At 42.5% G+C, this 22,279-nt stretch overlaps 1 protein-coding gene across 2 annotated transcripts; it reads right to left on the bottom strand.

The window, feature by feature from the left end:
- Nucleotides 1-1,502: 1,502 nt before the first annotated feature.
- On the bottom strand, nucleotides 1,503-21,069 carry RAB9A (RAB9A, member RAS oncogene family). 2 transcript variants are annotated; one of them, XM_019630660.1, is made up of 4 exons: nucleotides 20,904-21,069; nucleotides 6,140-6,201; nucleotides 5,465-5,495; nucleotides 1,503-2,602 (listed from the first exon to the last, which is right to left on the bottom strand). In XM_019630660.1, the coding sequence occupies exon 4, from the start codon at nucleotides 2,569-2,571 to the stop codon at nucleotides 1,966-1,968; it is 606 nt and encodes a 201-aa protein (XP_019486205.1). In that variant the 5' UTR covers nucleotides 2,572-2,602; nucleotides 5,465-5,495; nucleotides 6,140-6,201; nucleotides 20,904-21,069; the 3' UTR covers nucleotides 1,503-1,965. The 2 variants fall into 2 exon arrangements, with proteins under 2 accessions (XP_019486205.1, XP_019486206.1); XM_019630661.1 differs by lacking the exons at nucleotides 5,465-5,495; nucleotides 6,140-6,201; nucleotides 20,904-21,069 and adding an exon at nucleotides 5,307-5,447.
- Between the last annotated feature and the right edge of the window lie 1,210 nt (nucleotides 21,070-22,279).

Raw genomic sequence — 22,279 nt, forward strand, 5'->3', positions numbered from 1 at the left:
TGCATATATGTTACGGGCTGAACTGAACCCCACCCCCCAATTCGTATGTTGGAACTTCAAGCCCCCAGTTCCTCAGAATGGAACTATTTGGGTACACGGCCTTTAAAATGAGCCCATTAGGGTGGGTCCTAATCTAATCTGACTGGCGTCCTTATAAAAAATTTGGACATAGGCGGGAGAGTGGGGCTAGGCGGAACATGCAGAGGAAGTCATCTGCAAGTCATGGAGAGCCCTCAGGAGAAACTAAACCTACCAACACCTTGATCTAGGACTTCTAGGCTCCAGAACTGTGAGAAAAATTCCCATTGTTTAAGCCCCCCCGTCTGCATTTTGTCATGACAGCCCTAGCGAAGTAATACAATATGCTCTCCTTAGGTACTAAATATCTAGATGGGTACCCAAGAAATCAACACATGCCTGCCGCCAGGGACAAAATTGGGTGGCAAAGGTAGATGTTTGTCCCTTGTGCTTTATGATTTTGAACCATGGACTCTACCACCTTTTCAAAAATAATCACAAAATTTACTCCTAATACCCATTGTTGACCAAGGTGTGGGAAACTGGCATTTTCATATACTACTGTTAGATGTCTATCAGTAGAGAATGGTGTGAATAGTTGTTAGACATCCATACAGCTAATAAATGACGCAGGTCTACTATAATGGAAATATGTCCAGATATATTAAGAGAAAAGGGCAAGTCACAAAACAATGGGTACATTTTTTATTTTAAAAAAAGCAAGTCCCCACAAGAAAAAACAAAAGGAAAAACATATAATATATACCAATTTGTTAATGGATTCCTGTTTTGTTTTTTGGATAGAGGATTACAGGCTGCGGGGGTGGGGGTGGGGCATTTATTATAAATAATAAAAACTAGAGCTCTCTCTGTAACCTGAGATTATGAAGAGACTTAATTTCCCCAAATTAAAAATGTCAAAATGTTTTGCTTATAGCCAAATTGTTATGTTAGGAAATTAGACTTTCAGAAGCTTAGCTTACTGTAATGATACTCTTTTTCAGTGGTTCCCACTGAGTGGGGCCAGGAAAAGAAACATGCCTATTTCATTTTTCAAATGCATGACAACCCCCACCCCAAGCATGTCCTTTGATGACCCATCACTCCACAGCCAAGGGGCCCGTCTTCACTAACATGAGGCCTAGGCACTGGTTTGCCTCTGTAGGATGGAATCGGCATGAATGGTGCGGAATGTGAATTTTACCCACAAAAGACCACAATTCGCTTTATCAGTAAGTTAGGTCACTGCAGCAAGATGATAAAAAATCTTGAGAGCAAATCACTAAACAATGTTCAGTGAAGAGGAGACACTAAATAAATACAAGGCCAAATAAAGATGTCTTCATTTACCCTCACACAAAGTACAATCCTTAGCAATTTCTCTAAGATGACAAGCGATTACTCGTGAGATCAATTCTGATATGTAGAATGAAAATGTGAACACCTAAATAATTTTGAGGAGAATAACGAAGTAATCAAATGACTGCAGTGCAAATGCATTAGATTTTAATCTTTAATATCTGACATTATTGCTTTAGGAAAATTTCCCCCGAACCAGGAACAGAATGCTAATTACATAAAAATATACATATATAAAAAGTAGTTCTCCATTTTCCCAGGAAAAAAACACTACCTTCTAGAATATTCAAGTGTTTTGTTTTAATCACAATTAAAGTCTTGGTCATCTCATTTATTAGCTCTGGAACTTACATATTTAAATTAAATGTTATTAGACAGCTGTTACAATTTGTAAATGTAAGGTGCCATTCATGAACTGAGTAAATAGATTCTTCCACGAGTGTCCCTTCTCCCACACACTGATGAAGCAGCGATATGGTTAGTTTAATCTTATGAGTAAATGATCCATTGCTGCAAACGCTAATTCTCCTTCCACTCTTTGCATATATGTGTGAGTTGGTTAGAATGCTCGGGCACCCTCTCTAACGATCAACAGCAAGATGAGCTAGGCTTGGGCTTGCGGTGCAGACTGACCGTGTCTGTCTGAATCAAGTGATCTGACCTATCCTCCATAGCAAGCACTCTTCGCACTGCTTCCTCAAAGGCCGCTGCGACATTCGTGGCATCTTTTGCACTTGTTTCGAAGTAAGGGTAGTCGCCGTTGTCCCTGCACCAGGCTTGGGCTTCTTCTGTAGACACTTGCCGTTCACTTATGTCAATCTTGTTACCCAAAATCACAAAAGGGAAGCTTTCGTGCTCTTTCAAATCTGCATAATATATGAATTCTTTCTTCCAGTTAGTCAAGTTCTGGAAGCTTTGAGAATCATCGACACTAAAAGTGAGTAGGCAACAGTCAGAACCTCTGTAAAATGGTGTCCTCAGGCTTCTGAATCGCTCTTGACCGGCCGTGTCCCAAATCTGCATGGTAACAACATGTCCATCTACCTCCAAATCTTTATTTAAAAATTCCACACCTATTGTATGGAAGAGTTGGGTATCAAACTTATTAGTCACATATCTGTTCATTAGAGAACTCTTCCCAACTCCACCATCTCCAAGGAGAATTACTTTTAAAAGTGATGATTTTCCTGCCATTATTAACCTCAAGATCTTTGACTTCAGAACCCTGTAAAATAAAAAGGTACCATTACATTCCTTCAGACCTGTACACTGCTCTACATGATTCTATGAATATCAGCATTTGATGGAAATGAAACACAGAGCCCCAGTTCCTTTCTGCACAGAGAATGCGTAATAGCAAGAACCGTCATCTACAGAGCACTCGAGCACACTCCAGGCACCACCCTACCATTACCCCCACGACAGCTGGTGAGGGCTTCCTCTTCCCTTCCTTGGTCTCAGCTGACTAAAGCTGGTACTCAAGGCCAAGTCTGACCCAAAGACCTTGCTCTCCACCGTCCCTCTCTATGCAGTAAGTCTTGCCACCACTTGCTAGATATGCATTAGGAGACCAAAGTAGGCAAGTCTCTGTAACTACTTCAAATAGCCCTTTTGTGACAGACACGGTGACAGTGTTCACCGATGGCTTTCTCGACGAACCCTGCTTTCTCTCTTCCAATGGTATTACCATAGGAGCTGGTACCCGGGAAACCAGAGACAGAAGCTGGCTGATCTGGCGGTGAACAAAAATCAGCCAACCGCTGAGTAAATAGACTCTTCTCTTCATTAGGAACATTATTTTGAGTTTGCCAAAATTGTCAGCAGCAATGGAATTTTTAATATAATATTGTAATATAGCTCATTCTACCCACAATACTCATTTGGGCAGTTCCAACTCTTAACAAATGTGCTGTTACTTGTGTGTTTCAAGGGGGAATGAAATAAACCTTAAACAAGAATGTAGTACTATGTATACCCCTTGGAGGGAACCCTGAGCCAGGATTAAATACTCTCCTACACTACAGGCACCAGCCTGTCGCGTGGCATTTCAGATGCCCATTTACACACGGCTGCTTCGAAGGACTGATGAGAGCACTGTTCCTATTTAAGCTTCTGTTTTAATATTTTACTATGGAAAATTTCAAACATATACAAAAGTCCTGAATAATGATTATACTATAATGGAACTCCATGGACCCTAACCTAGCTTCACCAATTATCAACTTACAGCAAATCCTATTTCTTCCATAACTCCCCCATTCTTCCTTCTCCCTATTTTGAATCAAATTGTATCCCTTAATCTGTAAATATTTCAGTATTAAGTGGCTTGTAAGTATATTAAAATCTGTAAAAGGAGACAACCTTTAGAGTAGCACTAACAGAAATGTCTCCAACAATGAGCGATGTCCACCAGCACGGCTCTAGAGCAAAAATGGTAATTAACACAAAAAGTACATATTATGAATCCCTCAATGGGAAGGTAATAAAGACACAAACAATTGTGATACTGACTAGGATGAATTTGCAAAATCACCGCAGTAAACGTTTTCTGGCCATCTCCTAGTTATATGCAAATGTGACCCAATGTAATGTAACTGAACACGTCCTTGTAATGTGCGAGAATTCTGTATTTCCAACTACATGCTACACTACTTTGGTAAAACTTGTAGCAACTTGTCCTTAACTCTTACTGGCTCTTTTAAATTACTACTACAACTAATACAATTTAAACTGGCCAATAAAAGTATGAGGTGATCAAGGTGCACACCTCTTAAGAGTCTTCCGACTGCCAATAGATCACTGTGCCCAATGCCCAGGCTAAATTACTGTTAGAGAAGAAACTGAAACAATCGCAAGCCTCTTAATTTCCTGACATAAGAACGATGTGCTAAATCGGTTCTTTTAATATTTTGCAATCTTGCTTAAACAAGTTCAACTTATAGAAAACGGAGTAACAAAACCAAAAAGCACACCAACTATTCTGACATAGGGAAAGTATGTCAAATGCCCCCTCCTTAACATGCCTCAGTAGTTCAAGATTCAAGTCTAAGTCCAACTTCTAAGGCAAGACACCTGGCGCTGCTCCCCATTCTCAGCTTCAGTCACTTGGAAACGCACAGATGGGGCTGAAATTCCATTCCACTTGCTCGGCTCACACTCGCTCCCTTGCCTTCACCAGCACATGCTGCTCCCGCTGCTGCTGACCCCCCCCCGCATCACTTAGGGCCCTCAGAACCACTCAGCTTGGTCATCCCCGACACTGGGAACCTTCCCCAGCAACCCCCATCCCAAGGCTGTTTCTTTCACACAATGTTTGAGACATGTGAACACAGAGTTCCATGTTTTGTAATGAGGGTGTAACAAATTATAAACCAGATTATGCACGCTAACAGCCTCCACTCAGAAGACTGGTTGCATATATCTACCAAATGAAGTCTTAGGAATTCCTTGTGATTGGTCATTTGTCATTTTATCAGGATACTTGCTTTTCTTTTCTCATAATAACGTGGTATTTCCTAGTTTGTGCCATTATTCTGATCAAACAAATTTGGGAAATGCTAGACCCACACACCAGGTTCGATGTTTACATTTCCCATCTATAATTTGGGGCCTCCCAGATATTCTATCTGGGAGTATGTTGGCATTTGCTAAAACAACAAATATAGACACAAACCTCTCCCTGATTCTAAGTAGAGTTGTATATAAGCATATACATGGTAATATAGATAATTGTACAAACCATCTTATTCCCCAGTGACATCTAACAAAATCTAGCGCCATGCAATCTATGCATTAATATAACCATAATCATCTTAAAGACATTAAAAATGTTACCTTTTTCTTCTCTGAAAACAGTCAAGTCCTTTGAAACTTCTTTAGTGTAAGCTGAATGAATGAAGGTACCAGGCTATGTTATTTTCAGAACTTACCTTAAAATGTAATGGGAAGCCTTTATAGTCCACAGTTTGGAATGGTTGCCCAAAGGCAACAATCTTCATCAAGGTTAACACACCACTTTAGCAATTCAGCTAAATTCTATAAGGAAATCTGAATAAGAAAAGCATACTACATAGGTCATAAATCTCACCTTAATTGTTCAGTTCAAGCATCATCATTACCTGCAAAGAAAAAATTAGAAAGCTCACCTTAGCGATGTACATTCGATTTGTGTTCATAATTTTAAGGGTAAACACAGTAATTAAAATGTGGAATATCTGACTTCTATTAGCAGCTAGATTCTTAATTTAAAAAGAAAATCACAGCTGAAAGCTGCCCATGACCTTTTTCTCAGCCTACAAGAAACCCTAGAACCAAATCCTACACTTTGTTTTTTTCAAAAACTTTTTCGCCTGCCTACCCTTCTTTTCTAAGTTTCACACACAATACAGCTGTAGAATTTTTTTAAGATGCAAGGTAAATCTTTCACTTATTCTTCAGAATTTGCCCAATTCTGAGTGGCTTGGAATAATCATACCCCAGAGAATACAGTGAGTAAAGCGAACATAAACAAGGAAAACAGAAGGGCCACGCGAGGGAGGGGCACCAATGAGACACAGGGAAAGTAGGGCTAAGGCAGCGAAGAGTGTCACGAAGCTTCTTTTTGGGTAGCCAAGGCCAAGGTGAAAACTTGCTTGTGACCAAATAAAAGCCAGCTGTCAGAAGGGAGAACTGGTTCCTGGGGCCAAAGGCCAAGAACGCAGACCCACAGGCAAGCTACTTGACATCCTGAGGCTCACAGGACAATGGTGACAAGAGTACCTACCTCTAGTGCTCTTGAAGCAGTTCACCACTGTGCCAGGCTCATTATAGGAGTGCAGGAAGTTCCTGTGGAAGGAACACATGAAGAAGTCTTTACTGGCAGTTTTAGCAAACAATTTCTTTTATGGCCATTTCTTCAGTCACATTTCAGTAAGAGTTATGGGCAGAACAAATGAAAGGATTATGCAGGCCAACATTAGGAAGCCAAAGGATCCTAGCCAGGACCAAATTCAGTGTGAAGGTTCCCCAGTGAGGACTGTGCTGTGATAAAGTACTAGCGTCTCTGGGTCTAAAGAAATGGTCTCAAAGCCCCTCCCGCCTTAAAAGCAAAGGGCATTTTTGTGGGGCTTACATCTAGCAGTCCTTAACTTCTAAATTCAATCAATGGAAAAAAACAAGACTCTTCAAAACATTTTGGAGTTAACGATAAAAGAATAATAATACAGATATAACCTCAGGGACACAGGGAGTTCAGTTCCAGACCACACAATAATGCAAATACCACAAGAGGGAGTCACATGAATTTTTAGATTTCCCAGTGCGTATAAAAGTTATGTTTATAATATACTATGTGCGCAATAGCATTATGTCTAAAACACAATGTACATGCCTTAATTAAAAAAGTTTATTGCTAAAAAAAAATGCTAACCATGATCTGGGCCTTCAGTGAGTCATAACCTCTGTGCTGGTGGTTGCCACAAACCTTCAATTTGTAAAAAACCACAATATCTGCGAACTGCAATAGAGCAAAGCGCAATAAAATGAGGTATGTCTGTAATAAGAAGGCTCACACTGACGGAGCACTGTGAGCCATTTACTCTGCTTCGCTGCATTCACGCCTCACAAGTCTCTCTTCATTCCTATAGTCCAGATAAGGACCCTGACTCAGAGTGGTCGCACAGCTAGTAAAAGGTGGAAATCAGACCTGAATGTGGCCAACTGACTACTCTAAAGCCCAGTACTTAACCCACCAGGCACGGCTGCATTTGCATTTATTTCTGAGGGTTTTCCTGTTGCTGTCGTGGGTTTAATGAAAATAAGCAGTGGCAATGATAAGTCTTTCAGCTGCTCGCTTTATTTCAAGATCTGCACAAAAACAAGTTACCCTTACAGAATAGCAGCCAATCCACCGACATGTAGTATAAAGCACATCTGAATGTGCCTAAGATTTATTCGAGTTTCAAGAGCTTAAACATGTTTTAAATGAAATGTAAAGCAAATGTTCGTAGAACTCTGAAGCATCTCCCCAGAAGCCCAGCGTTCAATGGAGAGTGTGGGAAAGCGGTTTTTCAACTACTTGGTGAATGCCTGTTGTGTGCCAGATGCTGAGTATGCCAGCCACACCCAGTCTTGTGCAGCTGGTGGTTGGGGGAGGTGACAATCCACACACAAACCTATGTGCGTTACAACCGCGGCAAGTCCCACAAATGAGAGGTACATGATATAGAGCACATCTATTCATACTCAACCAAAAACCAAAGAACACCTTCAACAGTGCAGGGCATGCTGCCCAGCACCTCCCTTGGTGAATGAGAGGTGCGATGTATAAATCTGAGGCACCCTCGGTCAGACCCGGGCCCCCGTGTGTGAGCATGTGAACAGGTATCTCACAGGCTGCATGTGAGTCCAGCTATCGGGGGACTTCAACTTCACACAACATGATTCTGTAACAGCCAGCTACTTCCCCTGCGCCTCAGTAAAAGAAAAAGTGGTAACTTGCAAGCCCAGAGGAAAACTGGGCTGTGTTCACAGTGTTACTGAGACACTATACACCAGCTTCCAGTGTGGGCTGTTCCAACGCCATTTGTCAATGATCATGTTAGCCACATGCTTCGAACGCAGCCTCACCAAGGTCTGATTCCACTCAGGTGGCTCTGACCCAGAGCGAGTGGCTAAGCTCAGCAGGAGAAAACCGTGAGAAGAGGGAGCAGGAACCTGGAACTGGGACCAGCCCAAGCCGAGGCAGCCCGGAACACACTGGGGGAGCCCAAGATGGGCCCCAACACTTGGAGCCTCAAGAGAGAAGAGGGTTCAATGCAGATGGGACTGGAGGGAGAGGCCTTAGAAGCCAAGGAAGGATTTCTGGAAATGACCTAAATGCCTAACTCAGGGGTGTTGTGCACACCTTGAGGAGACATGGAGACACGGCACTGTAGAAATACACCCAAACAGTATGTACACCGTGATCACACCATGTAGAACCTTACAGGTTTATATTAAAGTCTGCAAGAAAACCTAGAATAATCAATAATGAGTTCAGTCTTCAAAGTTCTGATCTGGTTACAAAGTCATACTTTTTTAAATATCAAAAGTATATCAAAATGAATCAAAAGCTTCATTTTCACTTAAAGTCTAGCTTGACTGAATACTGCAGTTAAATGAATGGAAATAATCTTTTAAATTCTTTAAATATTGCTATCCACCAGACCTCAAGAATAATTGCTTCCTAAATTTTTCTATAATTAATTATATTAAAAATAACTATGACACCAAAACCACAAGCAACAAAAAGAAAATAAATTGAGCTTCATTAAAAGTAAACTTTTGTGCTTCAAAGGACACTATCAAGAAAGTGAAAAGACAACAAAGAATGGCAGAAAATATTTGCAAACCAAGTATTTGATACAGGATTGTATCCAGAATATATAAAGAACTCTTAGGGCCGGCCGAGTGGCGCATTGGTTAAGAGCTGGCTTGGGACGCCAGAGGGCCCCGGTTTGGATCCCACATATGAGGGCCAGTGACACTGCCCTCTACAGCTAAGATGCTGAACAACAGCTCAACCTGGAGCTGGGCTGCCGTGAGTCGCCGGCGACGGCATAGCCTGCAGCCCCTGTGGCAGTGGGTTGCCATGGGCTACCGTGTGCAGTCAGCAGCCAGCGTGAGCGGCCAGCAGCCTCCGTGAGCGGCCGTCCAGAAGCCGGCGACTGATCTGCCTCACCCGGGAAGAGCGCAATGATGGTGCCAACTTGGGCCAGTGAAGCAACGTCCTCCACAACTAGACTGAAGAACAAAAGGACAGCAACTTGTCTGTTCCCCTTCCCCCGATTCCCCATCGCTGTTCCCATCCCCCAATTCCCCAATAAAAATCTTTAAAAAAAGAACTCTTAGAGCTCATCAATAAAAAACAATAACCCAATTTAAAAATGGGCAAAAATGGTCAACATCATTAGCAAGTAGGGAAATGGAAATCAAAACTATGAGATATCACTTCACTAAGATTGCTAGAATAAAAAAGATAGACAATAACAAGTGTTGAAGAGGTTGTGGAGAAACTGTGACCTTCAAACACATGATAGGAATGTAAATGGTGCAATGATGATGAAAATCAGCCTGGCGATTCCTCTAAAGGTTAAACATCGAATTACCATGTGACCCAGCAATTCCTCTCTTAGGCATATACCTATGCCATATAGCCACACAAAAACGTGTACACAAATGCTCACAGCAGTATTATTCATAATAGCCCCAAAGTGGAAACAACCCAGATGTCCATCAACTGATGAATGGGTAATAAAATGTGGCATATCTACACAATAGAAGGTTAATCAGCCATAAAGAGAAATGAACTACTGATACATATATTACAGTAAGTGAAAGAAGCCAGACACAAAAGGCCACATATTGGGTTGTCGGAAAAGTCATGACGCATTTTAGCAACGAAAAACAGGAAAAAATACGTCATGACTTTTCAGACAACCCAATACATGATCCCATTTATATGAAATGTTCAGGACAGTCAAATCCACGGACAGAAAGTCGATCCATGATTCCAGGGAATGTGGGGCAGAGGTAAATGGGGAGTGACTGCTAATAAGTGTGGAGTTTCTTTTTTGGAAGGTAGGGTAAAAATATTCTGACTTACATAGTGGTGATAGTTGCACAGCTTTGTGACTGTATTAAAAGTCACTGAATTGCACACATTAGAAGGATGAATTTTACAGTATACGAATTATATAAAGAATACAGATATACAGAGGGTGCCAAAAAAATGTACACACATTTTAAGGAAAAAAAAACTGCATTAAAATTGTAATCCTCACTATATACCGATAACAAAACATGAACACAAGTCATGTGTATACGTTTTTTTGGCACCCCTGGTATATTTATAGATACACACGGCCTAAAGTCTTATTAGCAATGAGACCCTAAACTTAGATTTACATACAGCCACAAATAGTCTCCTTGTCCCGTCATCAGTGTCTGGATGAATTTTATGGTGTGTGAGTTATATAAAGAAGACAGATACATATTTATAAACACACAGCCTAAGGTCTTATTAGCAGAAAGACCCTAAACTTAGATTTACATAGAGCCACAAATAATCTCCTTGTCCCTTCAGCCGTGTCCTTTTAAATAAACCAGTCACAGGTACAATAGATACTATTTTAGGATTACAATACCATGTGCTGGCACCAACGCATATTGTATATGGCACACACTAATCTGAATGGAAAGTTGGGTACGTAGGTCACTGGCAGGAAAGAAAATAAACCACGTTTTCAGCAGATACCTCTAACCAGTCAGTTGTGCATGTGTCTGTTTCCTAATTACAATGTCCACTCCCTGGGATGGGTACGCAACACCTAATGCCATCATTCATTTGCCCTTTGTTTGTTCTGCAACATCTTGTACAAAGCTTTACAAATGGTGAGGTGTCCAGTAAGTGCTAAACCTAGAACAAAGTAAATCACTTCCTCCTTTATTCTTGTTATTCTATTTTTATTTTCTATTTGTACTTTCCATACTTACAATTCATTTCTCTAATCAATCAGTTCTTTCCCCATTCTATTTTTGAAAACTATTAAAATGTGTGGGGACAAAAATAATTGATTTTTATATGCAAGTCTAATGAGAAAATCACTTTACAGTAAGTACTATTGACTGCAACAGGGAGCCAGTGAATGTTCAAAAAAATGACAACAATCCTCTCACACACAGCCAAAGGAGAGGAGGCTGAGTTTATAAACTGCTTTTCTCAAAATTTCAGATTTTGAAACACATATTCTGTAACCTCTTGATTAGTTTTCACTTCCAAACACTTAAATTGCATTTATCACTCCTGTTTTAAATTTACGAACAGATTTTTTTCTTTTCAAAATGACACGTTCCTTTTGCATTCATCCTGAATGTCCTAGTTAGAGGCATACTGCTGATTTCATTTCATTTCACAGCTTGAGAAACTGAGGCTCAAAGAAACTAACCAAGGGAAGAAAAGCATGGATAATCTCTAATTTATTTCTATTTTCACTGGAGCTGTATTTATTTCCTTATAGTATCTTTATATAGGTGTGTCTTCACTTAACAGCCTAATTAATTCCAACCTTTGTTTCTAGTCTTCCTGGTTATCTTGCTGAAATGTATAAGCAAAGCAAGTAAAGGAAGTCATTAAGTCTAATGAGAGCTACAAAGTCAGACAATTAAGTTCACGAATTCATCCTAGAAAAAGTGTTACATACCTCATTGCTGAATATCACTACGGTCACCTTTGAAGTACTCCCCTTGGGAAGCTATGCACCGATGCCAGTGCCTAGTCCATCCACCCTTCAAAGCAATTTTGGAACTCTTTCTCTGGAATGGCTATCAGAGTTGTCATCATATTACCCTTGATGCTCTGAATGTCATCAAAATGTATTCCTTTCAATATTTCCTTTATCTTCAGGTCAAGAAAGAAGTCATTGGGGGCCAGATCAGGGGACTAGGGAGGGTGTTCCAATACAGTTATTTGTTTACTGGCTAAAAACTCCCTCACAGACAGTGCCGTGTGAGCTGGTGCATTGTCGTGATGCAAGAGCCATGAATTGTTGGTGAAAAGTTCAGGTCGTCTAATTTTTTTTTAAATTTTATTGGGGAATTGGGGGAGGGGAACAACATTGGGGAATCGGGGAAGGGGAACAGACAAGTTGCTGCCCTTTTGTTCTTCAGTCTAGTTGTGGAGGATGTCGTTTTCCTGGCCCATGTTGGTGTTATCATTGCGCTCTTCCCAGGTGAGGCAGTCACTCACTGGCCATTGGACGGCTGCTCACGAAAGCGCACGCCAGCTGCCGGCCAGCCCCACTGCAGCCTACACCATCGCCAATGACTCACGGCCGCCCAGCTCCAGGTCGAGCTGTTGTTCACCATCTTAGCTGTAGAGGGCACAGCGTCACTGGCCCACATGTGGAATCCAAACCAGGGCCCTGCTGCTCAGAGCTGGCGTCCCAAGCCAACTCAACCAACGCGCCACTCGGCCAGCCCAAACTTTTTTACGCAGCCTTTTTAGCACTACCAAATAGTAAACTTGGTTAACTGTCCAGTTGGTACAAATTCATAATGAATAATCCCTCTGATATCAAAAAAAGGTTAGCAACAGTGTTGCAACAAGTTCACGAACTTAATTGTCAGACCTTGTATCTCTACAGCAAGAGGTTGACCAAGAAAAAAAAGCAAAATACCATAGGAATAGACCAGCTTGGAGGCACAACTTGCCAGATGAAATAAATTATCCAATGGATAATTTAGTGAAGCATTACCTCACAGAGACAGCAAGAGAAGGAAAAAACTGTGAAATCAAACCACACTATCAGAGCAGCTCAACCTACTTAAAGAACTCGTTTCAATAAGTACACTTTTTTGAAGATGAGTCATCTAATTAAACTTTTAAGAAATACATGCTCACAATTTTGCTTAAAACAAGGCACCTCTGTGGTTAGGTATACTAACTAATCATTAACAGTTGTGGAGAGAGTGGGAAAGGAGGAGAGGGGAGGAAAAAACAGATTTGGTTAAGGAACTGCATCTTCCTAACCCATCCTGAAAATAGAGCAGCATTATCAGACAGAACTGTTTGCAATGGAGGAAATGTTCTCTGTCTGCGCTGTCCAACTGGGTGATCACTAACCACATGTGGCTACTGAGCAACTGAAATATGGCTGTCCAACTGAGCAACTGAATTTTTCATTTTATTTAATTATAATTAGTTTACATTTAAATTGCTGCATGAGTACTGTATTGGACAGTGTGTACATATGGAGTGTGCTTAATTGGGAGTCCACGAAGGAGCTTCAGGGGGAAAATGCACCTCCTAGAATCACATGTGAAATAAGGACAAGTGCATGAATGGACGCGTGTGTGCCTGATTGAGCTTTTTTCTGCAAAAAGTGAAAAAGCTTTCATCAGATTCCTAGAAGAATCTGGACCTCAAGAAATGACCAATACATGTCTGCATCACTCGTATACTACGTGTGATCCATCTGTGTAGCTCATAACTTTCTCAAGACTTTCATCTTTACTTGGCATCACCATTTCCCATCCTCTCCCTCACTCATGAGACTTGAATGTTGCACTTTGACCATGAACCATGATGGTTCAGTGAACAGACTTACTCGTGGGAAACTGCTAATCCTGAAAATGAGGATAACGTTTTGTTCTTTGTTGTGTTTAATGAGATCTTAAAAGGAACAAGCATAAATAAATCTACCTGTAATAAGTGGGGACAGTTTAAGGGTGCATTTCTTTGGGAGACAGAATTAAAATGCAAAGAAACAGATAAAGATCACAAGATAGGAATGCAGTACTGGGTGTTTCAGGAAGAAGGCATTATAAAAAAATAAATTTAAATATGCATGTTGGAAAAATACATTAAAGCAGCTAACCACAAATATGATCTGCAATGATCTGCTGTAACTTAAGGGAACATTGGCTCTGACTTCTCTCAAGTTAGATCAGAAATAAGGTATCTGTAACTTGGAGCAGAGAAAGGTAAGGGCTGGAGAACTTCCAAATAAACTCAGGGAAGAGTTAGTACAGAAACACTGCCCAGGAGACATGAAGCCACAGCAAAGTGGAACTTCTTGGCTGTTAGAGAAATTAAGTGAGAGGAGTGGAAATTTCCCAAGAAGATATATTTCAAGGGCAGCTACATGGCTGACATATAGGACTCAGCTAGATTAGGCTCCCATTCTGCAGGAAGTTGTCACCAGGGCAAAATGAGAAGAAACATTAAGGGTGCTGCAAGGAGCTTTCCAGAAAGTTCACTTCACCCTACTTCTCCATCAACAATACCCCCACCAAGGTAACGAAGTGACTTTGCTTACAAAAAGCTTTCCACGCCTAAATTTACTCTGCCATCACTACCTATTTCACCTCTACGCCTGATCAATCCCTCCACTCTGCTCCCTGCACATAGGCTCCTAGCTTCATCTCCCCGCTCTACACATGCAGAAGTCACGAGGCACCTCCTAATGTTCATCTAGTACCCTGATGTCAGTTCAAATTCAACATATCTAAAACCAAGCCAATTATTTTCCCCATTTCCAAAATATTTTTCCTCTTGTCTTACCCTCTTCATTCACCCACACAAGAAATGTGTCCATCTTCCTCCCCATCTATTGCTATTGTCATGTTTGCTCAAATAACAAATTCTATGACCGGATATCATTAGCCACCACTGTTTACTAAATATCTACTAGGTACCTGGCACAGAGTACCTTCAAATCACCTGCAAGTTGGACACTATCACCCATGTTTTACAGATCCATAATCTCAGGTTAACTTCCCCTGGTCTAATTAAACAGGCAGGTCAGACATGTGTAACCTTCACTCCAACCAACTGACAGAACGGACTAAGACATGTATTGTACAAACCCAAAAAGAACAAGAGGGAACTGTAAATGACAGAATAGCAACCAAATTGAGAAGATAGAAAACAAATGGTCCACTAGAGACAAACTAAGAGACGAGGAAAGCTACCACACTTCTTGACACTCACTGCGACAGGCTGGCCAGGGCTGAAAGCACATGGCTTTCTGAAAGGCGGGAAACCCCATGACTACCCCTCTGCACCCAGTGGCCCCTTTCTCCACCAGAAGATCTACTTCCTAAAGAAATGTGAGCAGGAGAAAGTGGGGATGGAACACGACAGACAAGAAGGGAGAGGGGAATCAAGGACAATGTGCACAGGAACGGGCAGGGCAGGCTTTCTCAACTTCTGGGGGAACCACACAGTCCTGGCCATTTGCAGGACACCATGCAAACTGGCACTTGAGGAAGTTCACAGTTTCAACATTAGATCACACCACATTCCTTTCGATGACACCATACTAATACAGGGAAGGGGCACGAGGACTACTTTTACAAAAGAAGAAGGTTGGATTCCAAGCCTGCTGCCTACCTGCTCCAACGTACAGAACTTTCATTCATCCATCACACAGAACCAACCACCCAAAGGCTATTAAGCAAAGAGATTCCATTGCGGCCATCCCCCATCCCGTAGTTAAACCTCCTACAAAAAAAGAACAGGTTGTGTCTTACAAAAGTTAAAGGTAAACCTGCCCCTATTCTTCTTGCACCTTATAGAAGTTCAAGATAAGCTCACCATTGTTCTTTCCGCCTTTCTCCCATACCAAGACGTTTTCCATCGAAGCAAGAACACACATATAAACCCTAGCCGGGCGGATGGGGGTCTCTCTTCCACTAGCGATTAGAGAGCACTGCTCTGCCTGTGGGCGGCCTTCCTTTTCTTCCTTACTCTTTGCTAAAGAAATTGACTTTCCCTTTGAACTCTGTATCGGCTCCCGTTTGAATTCTTTCCTACCTGAAGCCAAGAATCTTCTTGGCCTAGGGCTTGCGTCCTCACTCCAGGGGGTTTGCCGCCAGCGCCAATACCTTTACAGAGCTGCTTTTCCAGGGTGGGCATAAAATACCAAGCTCTGCACAAATATTAATGTGGGACAGGGTAAGAGGGTGGCAGCTGTTAGCTCCAAAACAGCTATTTATGGAATTTCATGAAGAAGACTGGAACTCATTCCAGAGAATGCTCTGCATTTCACCAACGTGTGCTCCTCAAGCAGTTCTTCTGTTCTTCTGACTTCCAACTACACCGTGCAGCTAGTTAGGCATATTCATCTAATCACTGCTGATTACACCTGCGGGGAGCTGCACAGACTAGGGGGGGTCGCCTGACAGCATATATTGCCCAGTGAGTTCTAACTTTTTTCAGCCTGTTAAATCATTTATTTAAACACTCCTCTATTTGTCAGAGTTCTACATAGCAAGTTCCAGAAACAAATCTGTAAGTTTTTCAAGCTTTTCTCACACTGATAACACAACCACTCTTATCAGAACTAACCTTCTGAAAACTACCTTAACCTCTCTACACAAAAACCTAATATAAGTCACAAGAATTTGGAATTAAAAGTTAGTTCAGTTTACACTGAACAGTTCAGTTAGTTTACCCTGCTCTGCTATCCATCACGCTTGGATAATGAATGTGGCCATGGAATGAACGTATCAAGTTGTGCCATACTATTTCTCCATCCCATCAAACAACAGCATACATTTGTAAGGCATCGGGCATGGGACAAAGTGCAGTCTGTGTCCAGACTCCTCACAGTGAAATGAGCCGGGCTGAGTAAAGTCTTCCAAAACACACCCGTCTGTCTCTACGCCATGCTGGTCTAGCTGTCACCTTACTTAACATTTATTTACATCTAGTCATCCTCTCTATGTTCATAAGCAACAGCATTCCAAACCCTGTAACCCACCATGGTCAAAAATTAACAAAAAGCAATGAAAGAATCCCAAGGGTGAAAATACCCAGCTCTCATCTTCACAGCATGTACAATATCAAGATTCACTTTGGGAAACAGATTTCTCCTCCAAGTTACCTAACGAACCCAGGCCCCCCCAGGCTTCCTGGCAAGCAGGGGCATGGGACTGCTTCTAGCCTGGTCTCCCCAGCACAAGGCAGTCAGTCAGGCCTCCCTCCACCTACACACCTGGGTCCTCAGGTCTCCTCCCTCAGGTATCCTGACCTTTCATTTGCATCACAGCTTTCCAAACTCCCTGAGGCATTTTGGAAGTCCACCCTTCCCCCAAAAAAACCCTGAATAAATGTTCTCTGTTGATGATCTACTTAGTCACAAGCCCTTATTTTCTTGTCCTTGGTTTTGACTGACAAATTTATTACCTAGCTAGGTGAGAAGTGTTTCCCAAACACACACACACACACACACACACACACACACACACACACACACACACCTTTTGCGTACTTCCTTCTGCCCTAATCAGCAAATCGCCGGGGGGCAGAACTACTTAGAAGCCAATAAACTGATGTCTCTACTTGGTGTCATATAATCTCATAGAGATTATAAAGTACAACTATTTCATTTTACATAGAAAAAAATGTGGTCTCCTAACTTGGCCAGAGTAGCAAGACAACTACAGACCGAAAAAGACTCCTCTGAGGCCAGTGATGTTCTCCCTCTACCAATTCCTCTTGCCCCGTCCCAGAATGAAGCTCCTCAGGTAAGAAAATAACACACATTCCTTCCTTAGATCCCAAGCCATAGTAATCATTTTTAAGCTGCATAATTTGGCATCCCCTGTACCCCACAGCAGACAACTCCTGATAAGAGGCAGAGAAACCTAGCCATTGGCAAAGAACACGCTGTCCATCAGCGTGAGTCATAAAGCAAAGCTACCAACAAAATTCCTAAAAACAGAACCTGCCCTTTTGACTCCTCCTCTCAATCAGTCACTCCCAAAGTTCACCGAAAAGTTACACTTGCCACCAGAATGTAGCAGTACATATACAGAAGGGCCTAGTCTTAGATAGGCCTGGTGAAACCCGGCTGGAAAACGGAAGAAAAGAAAATGACTCAAAAGTCATTTAAAAATTTTTTTCATCATTTATTTCTTGATTTCAGTGATAAAATGCATGCATAACTACTGTCTACTGAGGCTAGATTTAAGGAAGAATTTTATGCTCAACGAGAATGGCTACTCGAATTGATTCTTGTTAAATATTCACATGCGGTCAAACTACAAAGCTATCTTTTCCTCATTTCACCTAAGTTCGCTCATAGTAAATGCACTGTTATAGGTACCTGTGTGAGGGTGTGCACCTGTTTTGTTTTTTTTAATGACACCTGGCCACTGACCTTGAGCAGCAGGGCAGTAAGTTTTGTTCTAAGACAAATCATAACCTGATCTTATGATTGTAATTAGACTGTAAGTTCGCTACTGCCCTTCATATCACCAGCACCTTTGTATCACTGTCTGACAGGCTACTCAGAAAATGTTTGCTGACAATTAGAATAATACAGAAACCAAACTCCCTAAGTCTACTTTAAGGGATCTGAATGGCTCTCAAGTTCTTTTTGACACTTTTGCCCTATATGCCCTTAAAAAAAAAGATTCTGTTATCAGAAAATTACTTGCTCACTCCTTAATCTTTCAAATGAATGAATATGCCTCTTAGTCAAGGGAAATCTCTTCAAGTTCTCAAATTTACCCCTGCTCTAAAAATGATGAGGAAGAATCCTAAATAGGAAAACGACATTGCATTTGAACTACAGCACGCTAAAATGTAAGCTCTGAAGTTACATCGACTGCTGTAAAGCAGAATTTCTCAACCCCTGTACTAGTAACATTTTGGGCCAGACAACTCTTTGTTATGGGGGACTGTCCTGTACATTGTAGGTTGTTAAGCAGGTCTCTGGCTTCTACCCACTAGAAGCCAGCAGCACTCCCTTCTCAGGTGTGAACCAAAAATGCCTGCAGACATTATCAAAAGTCCCCAGTTGAGAGCTACCTCACACAGGCCTGCTTTGAATCCTGGTCTGCCCTGTGTTGTGTGACCATGGGAAACAGACCACACCCTCCAATGCCCCAGCAAATCCCTCATCTGTAAAATGGACGACATGGGCCGGCCGAGTGGCACGTTGGTTAAGAGCTGGCTTGGGACGCCAGAGGGCCTCGGTTCGGATCCCACATATGAGGGCCAGTGACACTGCCCTCCACAGCTAAGATGCTGAACAACAGCTCGACCTGGAGCTGGGCTGCCCTGAGTCGCCAGCGATGGCAGGTGGGTAGCCATGGGCTACCGTGTGTGGCCAGCAGCCGCTGTGAGCAGCGGTCCAGAAGCCGGCGACTGATCTGCCTCGCCCGGGAAGAGCGCAATGATGGTGCCAACTTGGGCCAGTGAAGCAACATCCTCCACAACTAGACTGAAGAACAAAACGACAGCAACTTGTCTGTTCCCCTTCCCCCAATTCCCCAATAAAAATCTTTAAAAATAATAAAATAAAATATTTTTTAAAAATTTAAAAATATATATAAATAAAATAAAATGGAGGTCATGCTGCAGAAATGCTATAAATATTAAACAAAATGAGGTACGGGATTTACATGCACAGAGCGTGCAGTGCCAAGATATGGTAAAAAATGGGGGAGTGGGGGCGGAGGCTAAAAATTAACTTCTAAAACCAAAGGAACTTAACTTCAGGCCTCCAGAGTACTGGAGTCTACGTGGTTAGAAGTGGCTGGGATAGAAAGAGAAGAGAGGTAGGAAAAGAGGGAACAGCGCTAAAGTATCTCCCCCCAAGAACCCAGCTTGGAATCAAGGCCAAATATGTTCTACTTGGCTTTCACTGGTCCACTCTAACCTCACAAATGATAAACCAAAAATATTCCCACCTCACAAAACTCTCCAAAACAAACAAGTCACCATGCCAGAAACTTTTTAGTATAAGCAAGAGGAGTATTGACTACAATGTCTACACAAAAAGACTGAAAGCACCAGACTGCCACACCATTGTCTTGGATTTGGGAATCTAAATAAGATACTAAGAGTTCTGGACAAGCAGTGATAACTTAAACATAAGCTTCTAAAAGAAAAACTAAGAGCAGTCAGTCTCCTTAAACACCCCTGACTGAAGAGTTCTGGGTTTCCTTCATCTCTACAGTTTTGTTCCACTGACCGGTTTTTGAGATTACAGGCAATTTAGGGATTTTCCATAACCATGGTGCCAGAGACTGAAAGATAACAAGAAAAAAGATTTTTTTTATTTTAAAAAAGCCATCCGATTTTATCCATTGCTTTCATCAGGACGCTGAAATCCTATAAAAAGATTGTGGTCACGTGACAATTTGGAAACCAGCAGAAAAGTCATTCCTCAAAAGAACCGTGGTCACGGGATGTGTCATCACTTAAAAAGAAACAACAAAACTAACACCTCCACAACGACTCGGTCGGCACTTAAAATTCTCATCTTGCCTCTTTCCATACTAAGTTGGAAGAACGGAAGGAACACGATTCGGAAACCTTAGCCTGCCTGAATCAGATAAGGCCCCATACCTCCTCCAGCCCCCAGAACTGGCTTTACATTCCAAAGCCCTCACCCGAGTGGTCATGACACGTTAGCAAGGGTTCACCTAAGGAGCGAGTCAGAGGTCGCCAACATCAGATCGTGCCAGCGCCTTTGCTTTCTCTACATGAACCACTCGGGGGGCAGATTTGGTTCGGGTGGGCTGGGGTGTGTGGGTGTGTGTCCCGAACGGCTGGGGGAAAGGCTGGTGTATGTGTGATGTGTGTCCCTGGGATTGCGTATGTGCCTTTCTGTCCCCTCCCCCCGGTTCTGTGTTATCTGCGTCTCCCTCCCTGGGTGTTTCGGGGGTGTGTGTGTGTGTGTGTGTGTGTGTGTGTGTGTGTCCCCGCGTGTTTGGCTATGTGTCCCTCCGCGGGTGTGTGGGTGTGGAAACCCCTTTCCTGCGTCACTCAGAAGGAGGCAGGGGGCAACAAGCCGTCCCCCTCCCGGGGCCCGCGAGTGGCCCGCGCAGTCTCCCCGTGCCCCCCGCCCCAGCTAGCTGCCCGAGGGCCAGGCCGCACTCGCGGCCCGCGCGTTCACCTCAGACCCGGACGCCAGCGCACCCGGCCCCCTGCTCCAGCCCCCGGCCCCCTGGCCCCCGGCCAAGCCCGAGAGAGTCCGCGCCCTGCTCACCTCGCGGCCACACGGCAGACGTCTGGGAGCTCCGGGCTGGCCGGCCCAGGGACAATGAGGAAACACAAAGGGTCGGGGATCCCGCGGGATGGACGCGGCAGCAGCACTGCCCGAGTCCAACTCCAGTTGCTCCCGCCGAGCGCTAAGGAAACAATATGGCGACGGGCAGGGGCGGGGCCTGAGAGGCGAGGCGAGGCGGGNAGTAGAGGAGACATTGAATAAGCAACCTAACAAATTGGATCAAGGCTTTGAAGGAAATAAACAAGGTGTACTGAGTGGGAATGCAGAGTGATGTTCCTGGGGGGCGGGGCGGGGCCCGGGCAACTGGGGTCTCGAGGTCGCGGTTCGCCCCCGCCTCGCCCACTCCCAGATTGCCTTTGCTTGCTAAATCAAGGTTCTTCTTCGGGTCCGCTGTTCCTCGTGTCCTCTGGCGAGAGTGGGCAGGACATAATGTTTATTATCTTCGTTTACGTAAGCTGGGAATAAACCATCGCATAAGCACAATCACAGGATGTGATGATGATGAGAAAGCGAATGCTCAAAGAGCAAACGGGTAGATGGAAAATGAAAACAGCTGTGATTGGCGGAATAACAAGAATTACATTTAAATTTTTTTCTTAATCTTGTTAAAATACTGCCTCGGACATCTCTAAATAGAAAGCAGTAGTGGGGAAAGGCGGTATTGGAGAAGCTTTTCTTAATTACTCATCTATGGAGTTGAGGGCATGGGTCTTCCGAAACAAGCCCCTGGAGACCGAAGGGGCTTTTAGTGACCTCTCAATATATTTTGTGGGGTACATTTAGTTTGTTTTCCAAGAGAAAGATCGCACTTTTATGAGTTGCCAGGTTAGCATCATTAAATAACCTCTGGCTCTTTAGGGAGTCATTTTCAGGTAATGAATCCAATGTCATTTCATTCAGCTCTGGAAAGGTTATGTTTGAGTTTCTCACAAATATAAAAGACAGTTTTAAAATACTTGTGAAAATTAGGCATAAAAAAGATTGAGTTGTAGTTTGAGTTTAAATTAATTTTTCTTTTATAGAAAAAAATATTTTTTTTATCCATGCAGGGTATTTCCTCAAGGAAATATGAGTAAAGGTTTATAAAATACAAATTCGTTGAAAATAGGGAGGGGAAAGATATATCCATTATCTTATTTTAAAACACATAATAATTAAAACTACACAGTAAAACATATAAGAACATTAGTTAATTTTCCAAAAGAAAAAAACATAGTGTCATGTACATTGAACTAAATTGCAACAAGCAATGCACAAGGTCACTAAGGAAAAACCACCTGAAAATCGCACCTCAATCATAATCAAGGAGGGTTGGAATAGGAATTTATCTCTGCAACTGCTAATACCAACCAGCT

This window comes from Hipposideros armiger, unplaced genomic scaffold, assembly GCF_001890085.2.
Source record: "Hipposideros armiger isolate ML-2016 unplaced genomic scaffold, ASM189008v1 scaffold_927, whole genome shotgun sequence".
Taxonomy (NCBI): domain Eukaryota; kingdom Metazoa; phylum Chordata; class Mammalia; order Chiroptera; family Hipposideridae; genus Hipposideros; species Hipposideros armiger.

Excerpts from the sequence above, each read along its gene's own strand:
- RAB9A (XM_019630660.1), bottom strand. The coding sequence starts at position 2,571 with ATGGCAGGAAAATCATCACTTTTAAAAGTAATTCTCCTTGGAGATGGT.